General features: G+C 60.2%; 3 protein-coding genes across 5 annotated transcripts in view; 2 read left to right on the forward strand and 1 right to left on the reverse strand.

Moving 5' to 3' along the window:
- EXOC6 (exocyst complex component 6) overlaps positions 1 to 2,893 on the forward strand; it is a 179,028-nt gene extending 176,135 nt beyond the window's left edge. Inside the window, exons 22-23 of one of the 3 annotated variants that reach the window (XM_038764352.1) lie at positions 957 to 1,069; positions 2,402 to 2,893. In XM_038764352.1, coding sequence (XP_038620280.1) covers positions 957 to 1,069; positions 2,402 to 2,534 — 246 coding nt within the window. In that variant the 3' untranslated portion in view covers positions 2,535 to 2,893. The remainder of the gene's footprint in view (positions 1 to 956; positions 1,070 to 2,401) is intronic. The other 2 variants (XM_038764353.1, XM_038764354.1) reach the window with 2 other exon arrangements.
- A 569-nt stretch (positions 2,894 to 3,462) lies between these two features.
- LOC119943461 (golgin subfamily A member 6-like protein 2) lies at positions 3,463 to 4,596 on the reverse strand. The gene has a single exon (XM_038764449.1). The coding sequence runs from the start codon at positions 4,594 to 4,596 to the stop codon at positions 3,463 to 3,465; it is 1,134 nt and encodes a 377-aa protein (XP_038620377.1).
- A 24-nt stretch (positions 4,597 to 4,620) lies between these two features.
- On the forward strand, positions 4,621 to 12,371 carry LOC119943462 (cytochrome P450 26C1). Its single transcript, XM_038764450.1, has 6 exons — positions 4,621 to 4,838; positions 5,939 to 6,215; positions 8,233 to 8,508; positions 9,285 to 9,446; positions 9,965 to 10,432; positions 11,581 to 12,371. Exons 1-6 carry the CDS (start codon positions 4,621 to 4,623, stop codon positions 11,962 to 11,964), a joined length of 1,785 nt encoding a protein of 594 aa, XP_038620378.1. The 3' UTR covers positions 11,965 to 12,371.
- Positions 12,372 to 14,470: the final 2,099 nt, after the last annotated feature.

Genomic DNA, 14,470 nt, shown 5'->3' on the forward strand with positions numbered 1-14,470 from the left:
GTAAAGGTAGTAGGTAAGTTATTTAGCTTTCTGAAACCATTCAAACGGGGATAGGAAATGGGTTTTAAATGGCTTAAGGGGGATTAGGGGTTTAGAGGCGGATAAGGAGTTTGGTACTTTACTGTAGACGTTACATTTGCTTTTAAAAGATTATTTTCATATTTGAGAACAGCTATAGCTGGAGATAATAATGCAAAATAGTCCTAAGAATCTGAGGGGGAAATAGTTTTTTTTTAAAAATTTTTGTTTATACAAAAAAGATTCTCCACAGTTAACAAGCAGAGTCCTGAAAGTCTCCCTTCACAATAACACCGCGACTACCACCCCGGGAAATTAAGTTGGAGCTGTTTAATGCTCTCAGTGGTGATTATCTGAGTTTCTGGTTTAAGTTACCTAGTAGCAACCTGTTTCTTTGAAAGATTAAACTCTTTATCTAGAAAAGAGATTGAATTTTAAAATTTGTTGAAGTTCTGTCTAAGCCGTAGTTAACCGCCAATCTTTTTTAATGGGGGAGAGGGCAGGTGTCCCAAGTTGAAGACAACCTGAAATGAAATCTCATAGAAATGAAATCGCCGTGCACATACGTATAAAGGATTTTGATAAAATTGTGTAATTCTGCAGTGTACTTTATCTGAAGTCAGTTCTCAAATGATTAAATTCGACCTTTGGTATCATTTTTAATCCTTAGACAAGAAGAAAGATGACCCCAGTGGGCAGGGATTGTCTCTCCGTATTGCTGTAGTGTTCATTCCCGAGCGCTTAGTACAGTGCTCTGCACACTGTAAGCGCTCAATAAATACGATTGAATGAATATTATGACAGGTGCTGACTGTGAAGGAAATGTTGAAAATCTGCTTGGTCACCAGCAAGACTCAGTCCTCTCCCAGCAAATTGTGAGAAAGCCAGATAATATTAAAAACGGGTTTGATAGAAGACGTTTGTTGCATTCCTTTTAGCTCCTGGATCTCTTTATGGTGTGGGACTGGTCTACTTACCTAGCGGACTATGGACAACCAACTTCTAAGTACTTACGAGTCAACCCCAGCACTGCCCTCGCCATTTTGGAAAGGTGAGCCTTCTTTTGAGGAAATAGGGTGCCACGTAGGATCAGGGGCAGAGCGGAGACCCAGGTAATTTCTGGGAGGGAGGGTGGGTTGAATGGCATAAACTGTAAAACTGGGGTTTGGGAGGGTCCTCCCTGAAGAGCCGGTGTTGGGACGGAGGGGAGGGCTGACTTGCTGTCATCCTGGAACGGCCCATGGATTTCGTGGATGGAGTGAGTGGGCTGGAGTTGGCTAATGCCGGGTGTCTTTGCTTTTGAACACAGTCGAAGCCACAGGGGAAATAGGGGAAATACGGTGGGGCCGGGACAGGGAAAAGTTGAGGAGATGAGCCTGCCACCTATTCAGTGTGGACCACCAGTGTCTCTTTCATTTCCAAACGCCAACCGACCCAACTTCTGTTTCCCACCTGGAGAGAGGGGCCGTTGGCCACCAGCTCACTTTGCTGAATGCCTGAGATCTGGGTGAATCCACACTGCACCGTATTCCGTTCGGAGGGAAGTTTTGAAAGACCTGTGTTTTCTCTCATTTCAGTTTTTCGGGAGGACAGTTTACTTGAGAGAATGAACAGGAATTATGGCCCATTTCAGATTTTGATCAGTCATAATTTAGAATAGAGGAAGGAATCCTCTAAGTAAAAGGCCGTGCTTTTAAAGCGGGTCTAATAACTCTTTTTCCTTTGACTTGGACTTGCTGGCAGTGTCGTTAGCAGAGTCCGTAGTGGGTATGTATTTCTGCGCATTTCATTCAATTCCAAAATAATCCCACTAACACATTTAATGGTCTAAAAGCAAATTCACACTTAAAATTATTCATTTAGAGGGTTGCGTAAGATGAAAGTCTTTTCCTGAAGATGTTATTAAAAAGTTGTTGGGTGAGAAACTTTGTGTCAAGGGATTTTTGCAAGTTTACTCGACGTTCATAGGATGCGTGCTTGAAAAGCAGAGCACAGAGATTAAGGTCAGAGCATAGACAGCAAGCCGCAGAGTGTGTTGCATTTTGACTCTTGGATTTTTTTCTTCCTGGTTAAGTACTTAACTACACGCCAGGCACTGTCCCTAAGTGCTGGGGTGGATACGAGATAATCAGGTTGGACGCAGCCCTCGTCCCACAGTTTTCATCCCCGTTGAACAGATGAGGTAAAGGAGGCACAGAGAAATGATTTGCCCAGGATCACACAGCAGACAAGTGGGATTAGAACTCAAGTTTCTTTTACCTCCCCAAGCCTGTGCTTTCTCCGTGAATCCATGCTGCTCCCCTATCCACTGGGCATGCTGCTTTAGAAATGGTACTGCTGCCATGTTCACGCTTTTCTCCGGGGCCACCCTTGTGTTTTCCAGAATGAAGGATCCTTACAAAAAGAACAATATATTTGCCCAGTTCAGGAAGAATGACCGAGACAAGCAGAAGTTAATCGAGACGGTGGTGAAGCAGCTGAGAACCTTAGCGAACGGGATGTCCCAACACGCCTAGGGGGGCCAGCCCCTCCATACCAGACGGGACTGCGCTGAGAGCAACATCCCCATCGCCCTTCCTCTCTCTCCCCCTCCCCCACCAACCGCACCCCCTCCTCTTCCCCCTCCCCTGGAGAAGGGGGTCCAGACCCGCCCCCACAGATTGGAGGCAAAGCTCGGGTTTTGGGGTGTGCAGGTCCGGCCCCCTGGAAACACCCCCCCCAATAGTAAATACCATTTGTAGGTATTTTTGAGTAATCGAATACTATTTTGTATATTGTAAACACTCCAGCGGTGGCTTTTTCATGTGGAGGAAAACAAAAAAAAAGAAATTGACTAAAATAAAACCCCAGGGTGACCGGGCGACCCGTGAAGTGTGAAAGGTGGATGTGGTGGTGGCCATCCCCGGCCGGCCCGTTGGCACCTGGGGTCTCGGAGGGAGGGTCCGGAGCCCGGGTGGGTGGCCCCGGCCCTTGGGTGGGGGTGGGTGGGCGGGCCCGGAGAGGAAGGGGGTGGCAGTGGGTGGGTGGGTGGGTGGGTGGACACATGCCGGGCCTGGCCATCGCTCCGCCCCCTCCCCAGAGGTGGCCCAGCCTGGGCCACCAATCCGGCCCGGGCTAGCGTTGGCCCCACGTCACCTGGGCCGGCCGGGACGGGACGGGACGGGCCGGGCCCGGACCTGGCCGCGCTATTTAAGGGTCAGGGGGCTCGGGCACCGTTATGGCCGCAGCCCGGGCGGACCGACCCCCGCAGGGCCTCCCGGCCCCGGGCCCTTGCCTCAGCCCCACCGGGTGACCCCGCACGTTGCTCCCCACCGGACCCCGCCTCGTCTCCGTGTCCCACCGGCCTCCCCGCATCGTCTCCGCTCCCCGCCGGCCTCCAAGACGTCTCTGCTCTCCGGGGACTCCCCGCAGCCTCCCCGACGGTCCCCGCATCCTCCCCACTTCTCACTGCTCCCTGCCGGTCCCCGCATCGTCCCTGCTTCCCGCCGGTCCCCGCAGCGTCTCCGTCCTCTGCCAGTCTCCGCTTCCCTCCGGTCCCCGCGTCCTCCCCGCATCCTCCCCGCTTTCTACCGGTCCCCGCATCCTTCCCGCTCCCCGCCGGTCCCCGCATCCTCCCAGCTCCCCACCGGTCCCCTCATCCTCCTCGCCGGTCCCCGCATCCTTCCCGCTCCCCACCGGTCCCCGTATCCTCCCCGCAACTTTCCCAATCCCGACCGGTCCCCGCATCCACCCCGCTCCCAGCCGGTCCTCGCTCCCCATCGGTTCCCCCATTCTCTCAACTCCCCGCCGGTCCCCGCATCGTCTCCGGTCCCCGCCGGTCCCCGCATCCTTTCCGCTTCCCACCTGTCCCCGCATCCTCCCCGCATCCTCCTCGCTCCCCGCCGGCCCCTGCTCCCCGCCTGTCCCCGCATCCTTCCCGCATCCTTCCCGTTCCCCTCCGGTCCCCGCATCGTCGCCGGTCCCCTCATCCTCCCCGCATCCTCCTCTCTCCCCTCCGGTCCCCGCATCCGTGCCGCTTCCCACCGGTCCCCGCATCCTTCCCGTTCCCGGCGGTCCCCGCATTCTCCCCGCATCCTTCCCGCTCCCCGCATCCTCCCCGCTCCAAACGGGTCCCCGCATCCTCCTTGCTCCCCTCCGGTCTCCGCATCCTTCCCGTTCCCCGCCGGTCCCCGCATCCTCTCCGCTTCCCACCGGTCCCCGCATCCTTCCCGGTCCCCGCATCCTCCCCGCTTCCCACCGGTCCCCACATCCTCCCCGCTCCCCGCCGGTTCCCGCTCCAAACCGGTCCCCGCGTCCTTCCCGGATCGCCCTCGCTCCCCGCCAGTCCCCGCATCCTCCCCGCTTCCCCCCGGTCCCCGCATCCTTCCCGCTCCCCGTCGGTCCCCGCTCCAAACGGGTCCCCGCATCCTCCCCGCATCCTCCTCGCTCCCCTCCGGTCCCCGCATCCTTCCCGTTCCCCGCCGGACCCCGCATCCTCCCCGCTTCCCCCCGGTCCCCGCATCCTTCCCGCTCCCCGTCGGTCCCCGCTCCAAACGGGTCCCCGCATCCTCCCCGCATCCTCCCCGCCGGTCCCCGCATCCTCTCCGGTGCGCGGGGAGGACGATGTGGCCGTGGGCGGCGGCGGCGGCGGGGGCGGGGCTGCTGGGCGCGGGGCTGCTGCTCGGCCTGGCCGGCCTGGCCCGGCACCTCTGGGCCCTGCGCTGGGCGCTCAGCCGGGACCCCGCCTGCCCGCTGCCCCTCCCGCCGGGCTCCATGGGGTGGCCCTTCCTCGGAGAGACCCTGCACTGGATGCTTCAGGTCCGGGGGGGCCCTCCCGGGGGGTACCGGGGGGTCCCGGGGGGTCCCAGGGGCCTGTCGGCAGGCTGGGCTGGCCCTTTCCGTTCTTTGCATGGCATGTGTTCAGCCCTTACTATGTGCAAAGCGCTGTTCTAAGCGCTGGGGAAGTTACAAGGCGATCAGGCTGTCCCACGGGGGGCTCACAGTCTTCATCCCCGTTTTACAGATGAGATAACTGAGGCCCAGAGAAGTTAAGTGACTTGCCCAAAGTCGCCCAGCTGACGGTTGGCGGAGCCGGGCTTTGAACCCCTGACCCCTGACTCCAAAACCCGTGTCCTTTCCACTGAGCCAAGCTGCTTCTCGGGGAGGTCTTGCACTGGATGCTGCAGTCGTTCAATCGTATTTACTGAGCGCTTACTGTGTGCAGAGCACTGTGCTAAGCGCTTGGGAAGTACAAATGGGCAACAGAGACGGTCCCTCCCCTACAACAGCCTAGGTCTGGGGTGGGGGTGGGGGGTCAGAGGGCATGTGGGCTCCTTGGTTGGCCTTTCCTGGATACTTCAGGTCCGGGGGGATCCCGGGGGTCTGGGGGTCCCGGGAGTCAGAGGGTGTGCGGGCTCCATTCATTCATTCATTCGTTCAATTGTATTTATTGAGCACTTACTGTGTGCAGAGCACTGTACTAAGCGCTTGGGAAGTACAAGTTGGCAACAAATAGAGACGGTCCCTACCCAACAACGGGCTCCCAGTCTAGAAGGGGGAGGCAGACAGCAAAACAAAGCAAGTAGATAAACAGAATTATAGATCTATTCATTCAATCGTATTTATTGAGCACTTACTGTGTGCAGAGCACTGTGCTAAGTGCTTGGGAGAGTGAAAATCGGGAACACATAGAGATGATCCCTACCCAACAACGGGCTCTCAGTCTAGAGGGGAGAGACAGACAGCAAAAGAAAGCAAGTAGATAAATAGAATTATAGAGCTATTCATTGTCGTATTTATTGAGTGCTTACTGTGTGCAGAGCACCGTGCTGAGAGCTTGGGAAGTACAAATCGGGGACTCATAGAGACGGTCCCTACCCACCAACAGGCTCCCAGGCTAGAATGGCTGCGCTGGCTGCTTTGGGTCCGCGGGCTCGCTCAGGGGTCAGAGGTCAGGGCTGGCCCGTGCTGAGGGAGGTCCACCCCTGCTGCAGGGCTCCCGCTACCAGAGGTCCCGGCGGCAGCGCTACGGGCCGGTCTTCAAGACACACCTGCTGGGCCGGCCGGTGATCCGGGTGAGCGGCGCCCAGCACGTGCGCACCATCCTGCTGGGCGAGCACCGCCTGGTCCGCAGCCACTGGCCCCGCAGCGCCCGCATCCTGCTCGGACCCCACACGCTCCTCGGCGCCGTCGGGGAGCCGCACCGCCAGCGCCGCAGGGTGAGCCCCAACCAGCACGCCCAACGCCCCTGATGCCCGGGACCCACCTCGTTCTCGACGTCGGTGGGGGAGGCCTTGGGGGACCCGGGCTGGGGGGGGGGGGGGCGAGACCCTGACCCACGAGGAGGGGGACCCGGGCTCCTCCCTCCTTAGTCAAGGCCAGTCCCATCCGCGTTGAGTGAGAGCCGGACCCATCCGCGCTGAGACCCAGGCCAATGGGTTCTGAGTGAGACCTAATCCCATCTGCGTTGAGAGCCAGGCCCAACCCATGTTGAGTGAGAGCCGATCCCCATCCTGCATTGAGTGAGAGCCAGTCCCATCCCGTGTTGAGTGAGAACCAGTCCCATCCCATGTTGAGTGAGAGCCAGTCCCCTCCCGTGCTGAGAGCCAGCCCCATCCGCGCTAAGACCCAGGCCCATGCACGCTGAGAGAGAACCAGTCCCATGCCAGCTGAGTGACAGCCAGTTCTATCCCGTACGGAGTGAGAACCCAGGCTCATCCAGGTTGAGAGCCAGTCCCATCCCGCGTTGAGTGAGAACCAGTCCCATCCCTCACTGAGTGAGAGTTAGTCCCTTCCTGCGTTGAGGGAGAACCAGTCCCATCCCAAGCTGAGTGAGAGCCAGCCCCATCCTGCGCTGACACCCAGGCCTGTCCACGCTGAGTGAGACCCAAACCCATCTGTGTTTGAGTGAGAACCAGCCCCATCCGCGCTGATACACAGGCTCATGCACGCTGAGTGAGAATCAGTCCCATGACAGCTGAGTGAGATCCAGGCCTATCCCGCATTGAGTGAGAGCCAGTCCCATCCCGCATTAAGTGAGAGCCAGCAGCCAGTCCCATCCTGCATTACGTGACAGCCAGCAGCCAGTCCCATCCTGCATTGAATGAGAGCCAGCCCCATCCCGTGCTGTGAGAGCCATTCATTCATTCATTTAGTCGTATTTATTGAGCGCTTACTGTGTGCTGAGCACTGGACTAAGCGCTTGGGAAGTATAAGTTGGCAACGTACAGAGATGGTCCCTACCCAACAACAGGCTCACAGTCTAGAAGGGGGAGACAGACAACAAGACAAAACATGTGGACAGGTGTCAAGTCGTCAGAACAAATAGAATTAAAGCTAAATGCACATCATTAACAAAATATATAGACTAGTAAATATGTACAAGTAAAATAAGTAGAGTAATAAATAGAGCCAGCCCCATCCGTTCTGAGACCCAGGGCCATGCACGCTGAGAGAGAACCAGTCCCATGCCAGCTGAGTGAGAATCAGTCCCATCCCGTGCTGAGTGAGAGCCCAGGCTCATCTGGGTTAAGAGCCAGTCCCATACTGCGTTGAGTGAGAACAAGTCCCATCCCACGCTCAGTGAGAGCCAGCCCCATCCCATGCCGAGACCCAGGCCCATCCATCCTGAGTGAGACCCAATCCCATCTATGTTGAGTGAGAGCCAGCCTCATCCGTGCTGAGACCCAGGCCCAAGTACGCTGAGTGTGAGTCAGTCCCGTCCCACGTTGAGAACCAGTCCCATCCCACGCTGAGTGAGAGCCAGTCCCTTCCCATGTTGAGTGAGAACCAGTTCCATCCCGCATTGAGAATCAGTCCATTCCCACGTTGAGTGAGAGACCCAATCCCATCTGTGTTGAGTGACAGCCAGCCCCATCCATTCTGAGACCGAGGCCCATGCACACTGAGAGAACCAGTCCCATCCGGTGCTGAGTGAGAGCCCAGGCTCATCCGGGTTGAGAGCCAGTCCCATCCCGGGTTGTGTGAGAACCAGTCCCATCCCGCGCTGAGTGAGAGTCAGTCCCTTCCCACGTTGAGTGAGACCCAATCCCATCTGTGTTGAGTGAGGGCCAGCCCCATCCGCGCTGAGAAAGTGAGAGCCAGTCCCATCCCACTCTGAGCGATAGCCAGGCCCATCCCATGCTGAGTGAGAGCCCAGCAGCCCCTGGGCTCTGGGTGAGAGCCGGTCCGGCCCTGCCCGGTCCATCGGGCCTGGTGGGGTGGTGTCGCCCACAGGTCCTGTCTCAGGTGTTCAGCCGCTCTGCCCTGGAGAGCTACCTGCCCCCCATCCAGGCCGCGCTGCGGCGGGAGCTCCGCGGCTGGTGTGGGGCGGCGGGGCCCGTGGCTGTGTTCGCCGCCACCAAGGCGCTGACTTTCCGCATCGCGGCGCGCGTCCTGCTGGGGCTGCGGCTGGAGGAGCGGCGCTGTGCGGAGCTGGCCCGCACCTTCGAGCAGCTAGTAGAAAACCTCTTCTCCCTGCCGCTGGACCTGCCCTTCAGTGGGCTGCGCAAGGTAGCCTCACCCCAGCCTCCCCTGGGCCCAGGACACTGACCACCCTGGCCTCCTCTGGGTGCCAGACACTCCTGGCCCCGGACACTGACCACCCCAGCCTCCCCTGTCCCTGTGGACTCCTGGCCTTGGACACTGTCAACCCCAGTCTCCCCTGGGCCCCAGACACTGACCACGCTGACCTCCACTGGGCCCCAGGGACTCTTGGCCCCTGACACTGACCACCCCGGCCTCCCCTGGGCCCCAGACACTGGGGGCCACTCTGGCCTCCCTGGACTGCTCGGATTCCTGGCCCCAGGCACTGACCACACTCGACCTCCCCTGGGCACCAGACAAGACCACCCTGGCCTCCCCTGGGCCTCACAGACTCCTGTCCCCAGACACTGACCACCCCAGACTCCCCTGGGCCCTAGACACTCCTGTCCCCAGACACTGACCACCCCAGCCTCCCCCGGGCCTCTCGGACTTCTGGCCCTGGACACTGACCACCCCAGCCTCCCCTGGGCCCCGGACACTGACCACCTCACCCTCCCCTGGGCCCCTCGAACTCCTGGGCCTGGACACTGACCACTCCGGCCTCCCCTGTTCCCATGGTCTCCTGGTCCCATACACTGACGACCCCGGCCTCCCCTGGGCCTCGGACATCGACCACCTCACCCTCCCCTGGGCCTCTCGGACTCCTGGGCCCGGACACGGATCACCCAGGCCTCCCCCAGGCCCTAGACGCTCCTGTCCCCAGACAATGACCATCCTGACCTCCCCTGGGCCCGGCCCCACAGGGCATCCGTGCACGGGACCGGCTGCATGAGCACATGGAGGCTGCCATCGCCGAGAAGCTGCAGGCAGGGCCGGGCCCCGGAGCGGGCCCCAGCGATGCGCTGGACTTGATCATCATCAGCGCTCGGGAGCAGGGCCGGGAGGTCACCATGCAGGAGCTCAAGGTCCTTGGGGCCAGGCTGGGCCAGGCTAGTGTGCACCCTTGTCCAGGGAACGCTGCTGGGGGGCTTGGAGTACCGAGGACTGGCTCAGAGGCCCTCGTCCTTTGGCTTGCCCTTTGGCCTCTTCCCCTCCGCGGCTGCCAGTCCCTCGTCCCTGCCCTCAATCCTCTCATCCCGCCTTCCCCTTCTCTGCCCCTTCTCTTTGGACCACCCAGGGTGTCTCCCCGAGCACTGACCACAGGCCCGGTGGAAAGTCCAGTGCCGGGCGGAGAGAGGTTTCTCTCCCGCTTAAAACCGAGAGGGTGTTATTCCGCCTCGCCCCCTGGCCAACTGGTTGCTTGTTGCCCACCTGGGTCATTTCCTCTCGGACACCGGTGTAGATGGGCCTGGTCACCCCCGGAGGGTGGGTGGGTGGCGTGGGCAGCCCCGCTATAGCGCAGACTGAGGCGGGGAGGTGGGGGTGGGCACATTGTCCCGTTTCCCCTCCCCCACCCCCTGACCCCTGACCTCTCCGGCCGCAGGAGTCGGCGGTGGAGCTGATGTTCGCAGCCTTCTTCACCACGGCCAGTGCCAGCACGTCTCTGGTCCTGCTACTGCTGCAGCACCCGGCCGCCGTGAGCAGGATCCGGCAGGAGCTGAGTGCCCACCAGCTGGGCAGGAGGTGCCCCTGCCCCTGCCCTCGCCCCTGCCCCTGCCTGGAGCCGCCCAGGGATGGGCGAGCCCGGCCGGGTGACCGGCAGCTGGCGGACCCCAGAGACCCCGGGACCTGCCCCCGGCTGTCCGAGGCGGGCCCAGGCCAGGGGCAGAGGGGCTCGGTTGAGACCCCTGCCCACCAAGCCGAGGAGGCCACCTGCCGCTGCCCTCCTGACCTGAGCCTGGACCAGCTGGGCCGCCTGCGCTACTTGGACTGGGTGGTCAAGGAGGTGCTGCGCCTGCTGCCCCCCGTGTCCGGCGGCTACCGCACCGCGCTGCGGACCTTCGAGCTGGATGTAAGTGGGCCCAGGGGCTGCATCGTGATGTCACGGGCCCTGGGCGTCCCTCGTGATGTCACGGGCCGTGGCGTGGGGGGCGAGGTGAAGGGAGAGTCCCTCTAGATTGTAAGCCTGCAGTGGGCAGGGATTGTCTCTATTGCTGAATTGTACTTTCCAAGCGCTTAGTACAGTGCTCTGCACACAAGAAGCGCTCAATAAATACAATTGAATGAATGAGTCCAACCCATTGCCCTGCCCCGAGGGCTTAGTACTGAGTACTGCACCCCTCCGCAGGGTCCGGCGTTTGCAGGGCTGATTGTCTTGCCCTTTTGCTCCTCTCCCCTGACCCCCTCGTCCCTGTCCTCCCTGTCCCCTGTCCTCCTCTTTTCCTCTCCCCGGCCTCTTCTCCTCTGTCCTCTCCCCTACCCCCTGTCTTTCTCTCCCTGTCCTCCTCTTTTCCTCTCCCCTGTCCTCTTCCCTGTCCCTCTCCTTCTGACCTCCTCTCCCCTGTCCTCCCTGTCCCCTGTTCTCCTCTTCTCATCCCCTGCCCTCCTCTCCCCTGTCCCTGTCCTCCTGTCCTCCTCTCCCCTGTCCTCTGTCCTCCTCTCCCCTATCCCTGTCCTTCTGTCCTCTTCCCTGTCGTCTCCCATATTACTCTGTCCTCCTCTCCCCATCTTTCTGTCATTCTGACCTCTTCTCCCCTGTCCTCTTCTTCTGTCTCCTGTCCTCTGTCCTCTGTCCTCCTATTCCTCTCACCTCATCATTTCCTGTCTCCCGTCCTCCTCTTCCTCTCTCTCCTGTCCTCCTGTGACCTCTCCCTGTGTCCTATCCTTTCTGGTCCTCTGTCCTCCTCTTCCTCTCTCCCCCATCCTCTTCATCTCTCCCCATCCTCCTCTTCCTCGTTCTCTCCTGTCCTCCTGTCCCTTGTTCCCTGACTTCCTTGCCCCATCCTCTTCTCCCCTGCCCCCCATCCTCCTCATCCTCCTCTTCCTCTCTCCCCATCCTCTTCTTCCCCCCCCTTGTCCTCTTCTTCCTCTCTCCCTGTCCTTCTCCTCCTCTCTACTCTATCCTCCTCTTCCTCTCTCTCAACCTCCTGTGTCCTCTCCCTATCCTCCCATCCTACCCTGTCCCTTGTTCCCCTCTCCTCCATGGCCCCACATTCGCAGGGCTATCAGGTCCCGCAGGGCTGGAGCGTGATGTACAGCATCCGGGACACGCACGAGATGGCCGCCGTGTACCACAGCCCCCCGGACGGCTTCGACCCAGAGCGGTTTGGCCCACGTACGCCGGAGGGAGGCCGGGGCCCCGGCCGCTTCCACTACATCCCGTTTGGCGGTGGAGTGCGGAGCTGCCTGGGCCAGGAGCTGGCCCGCACCATGCTCAAGCTGCTGGCCGTCGAGCTGGTGCGCACGGCGCGCTGGGAGCTGGCCACACCCGCCTTCCCAGATATGCACACCATCCCCATCGTCCACCCGGCCGATGGGCTGAGGCTGCTCTTCCACCACCTGCCGCCCGACTCCGCCACTGACCCTGAGGCCCCGTGCCCCTGATCTGCCCACCAGGACATGCCAGGCCACAAGGACCTGCCGGGCTGGATCCACTGACCGCCCAGGCCCTGGACAACCTGCTGTTGGACACCCTCTCTTGGAGGCGGATCCCAAATGGGCCCAGCAGATTTCCCTGCACCCTCGGCCAAGCCTCCAGAGCCACTGGAAAAGCCCAAGGGTCTGGGGGATCGAGGGGTTGGAGGTCCCGGTCCGCTTCAGTGCCTGAGTTCACAGGTGGGGAAGGGCCCGGCCCCAGTCCGGCGTGAGCCCCGGGGTTCAGGGCTGTCCAGGGGAACGCCGAGTAGCCTGCAGTAAGCTGAAAGGCCTCAGCGTTAACACTAATACTAGCAATGATGGAATTTGCTGAGCGCTTACTATGTGCCAAGCCCTGTTTTGAGCCCTGGGGTAGTTACAAGGTAATCAGGTGGTCCCACGTAGGGCTCACAGTCTTCATCCCCATTTTACAGATAAGGTAACTGAGGAACAGAGATGTTAGGTGACTTTCCCAAGGTCACACAGCAGACAAGCGGTGGAGCCGGGATTAGAACCCACATCCTCTGACTCCCAAGCCCTTGCCGGTGATGACCAGACAGCTAACGGTGTGGATCGGGGTGGGGTCCTGGAGGCTCAGGGACTCAGCTGACCGCTACTGCTGTGCCTCCTCTCCCTCTCTGGCTTCCACCCCCTCCTCCAGGCTCAGCCAGGGGCAGTGAGGGGTTGTTGGGCACCTTGCCCTGAGAGTGGTTGGACACTGCGGGGCACAGAGGGCACAGCCAGGGATCCCAATGGTGGGGAGGAGCTGGGGAACTTGGGGAAACCTATGGGCCGCCCCCTGGGACACCAGTGCTACTGAAGGCGGGGGGCACCTCCCTGCACTGAGGCCCACTTCTCCTGCCACTGCTGCCACTGTGCTTTTTTTGCCCATCGACATGCAAGGGACCTAGGCTGCCCGCTGCCCTTGGGCACCCCACCCCCCGCCCACTGCCATCCCCCAGAGCCCTCCTGCTGGGACGAGACTGACAGGGCCCTGACCCATCCCTGCGGGGCTCCGGGAATAAGGATTCCCTGGAGCCACCCGGTCACTCCCCACCCCTGAGCTGAGTCTAAGCGCAGGGAATTTATCCCCTGATTTTCTCTGGGGCTGAGGCCGAGGCCTAGAGGCCAGGATGTCAGACCTCACCGGTCTTGCCCACCCCGTCCCCTCACCTGCCCATCCCCGCCCTCAGCCCCACCCACTCTTACCCCCTGCCCTGACCATTCCTGATCCCAACCCTGCCCACCCTTACCTCCTGGCCGGCCCAGGCCTGTCCTGCTCAGCCCTGCCCACCCCTGTCCTGCTCTACTTACCGCTGCCACCTCTCTCCTGCCCTGCTCTACTCAGCCCTGCCCACCTCTGCCCTGTCCTGCTCTGCCACCCACTGACCAGCCCTTCCCAGCCCTGTCCTGCTCCAGGGTACTCCTTGGGCTCTGCAGGGACCCCCCCAGTTTTACCCAGCTCACCCTGTTGTTGTGGCAGGACCTGATGCTCCCCCAGCCTAGATGGCCTTAGTCCTCTCACTCCCTCACCCCACCCCTCCCCGAAATCTTTTCGCCAGTATCCGGGACACCTGGTGTGTGACAGGCCTAGCCCTCCCCCGTGTGGGGTCCAACCTCAGGCCCTGGAAGCAGTTTGCCAAGCCCTAGAGCCAAGTGTCTTGGAGCTGAGGTGTCCCGGGGCCCAAGCCATGGCAATGTTTGTGCTTCAGATGTTAAAATAAAATCTATTTTCTGATCTTCCGGACCGTCGCTTCTGCGCTGAAGTGGGGACCCCTAGAAAACTTGCACTGGGGGTGGAGGGGCATGGAAGTCCTGCCTTCTGCTCAGCCTCTCCTGGGTCTGGATGCTTTTCTGGGATCAACAGACACACTCTCCCTCCCCAGCGGGGCAGGGCAGGGCCAGGCTGGGCAGAACGGAGTAGGGCAGGTGTGGGCAAGGCTGAGCAGGGCAGGGCTGGGCAAGCCAGGAGGTGAGGGTGGGCGGGTTTATGGTCAGAAATGCTCAGGGCAGGGGTGGATGCCCAGCCTGGCCAGAGGGTCTTCGCTCCAGCCAGAGTGGTATCACTGTCTGCTGAGTCGGCCTCCTGATCAGGGATGGGGTGGGGAGGGGTACGGTGCGGGAGGGAGCTAGCTATAGTCAGACTCAACGCAGCCCCCGCTTCCAACCCTGACATCAATCATCATCAACATCCGTGGTATTTATTGAGCACTTACTCTGAGCAGAGCACCATACTAAGCGCCTGGGAGAGTACAGTACGACAGTTAGTAGACATGTTCCCTGTCCACAATGAGCTTACAATCTAGAGGAAGAATGAGAGGCTCCTGGGGTGAATCCTTCCCCAAACAAGGGCAGACTGGAGTCAGGCATCCCCATAAGTCCTCGGTAATTTCCACCTGAGGGAATTTGCCAACCAGAATAGAGGCTGAAGTGGAAGGAGATTGGGTATTGCATGGGTTAAATGCTTTTTGTGTCA

Source organism: Tachyglossus aculeatus, chromosome 22 (genome assembly GCF_015852505.1).
Source record: "Tachyglossus aculeatus isolate mTacAcu1 chromosome 22, mTacAcu1.pri, whole genome shotgun sequence".
NCBI lineage: Eukaryota > Metazoa > Chordata > Mammalia > Monotremata > Tachyglossidae > Tachyglossus > Tachyglossus aculeatus.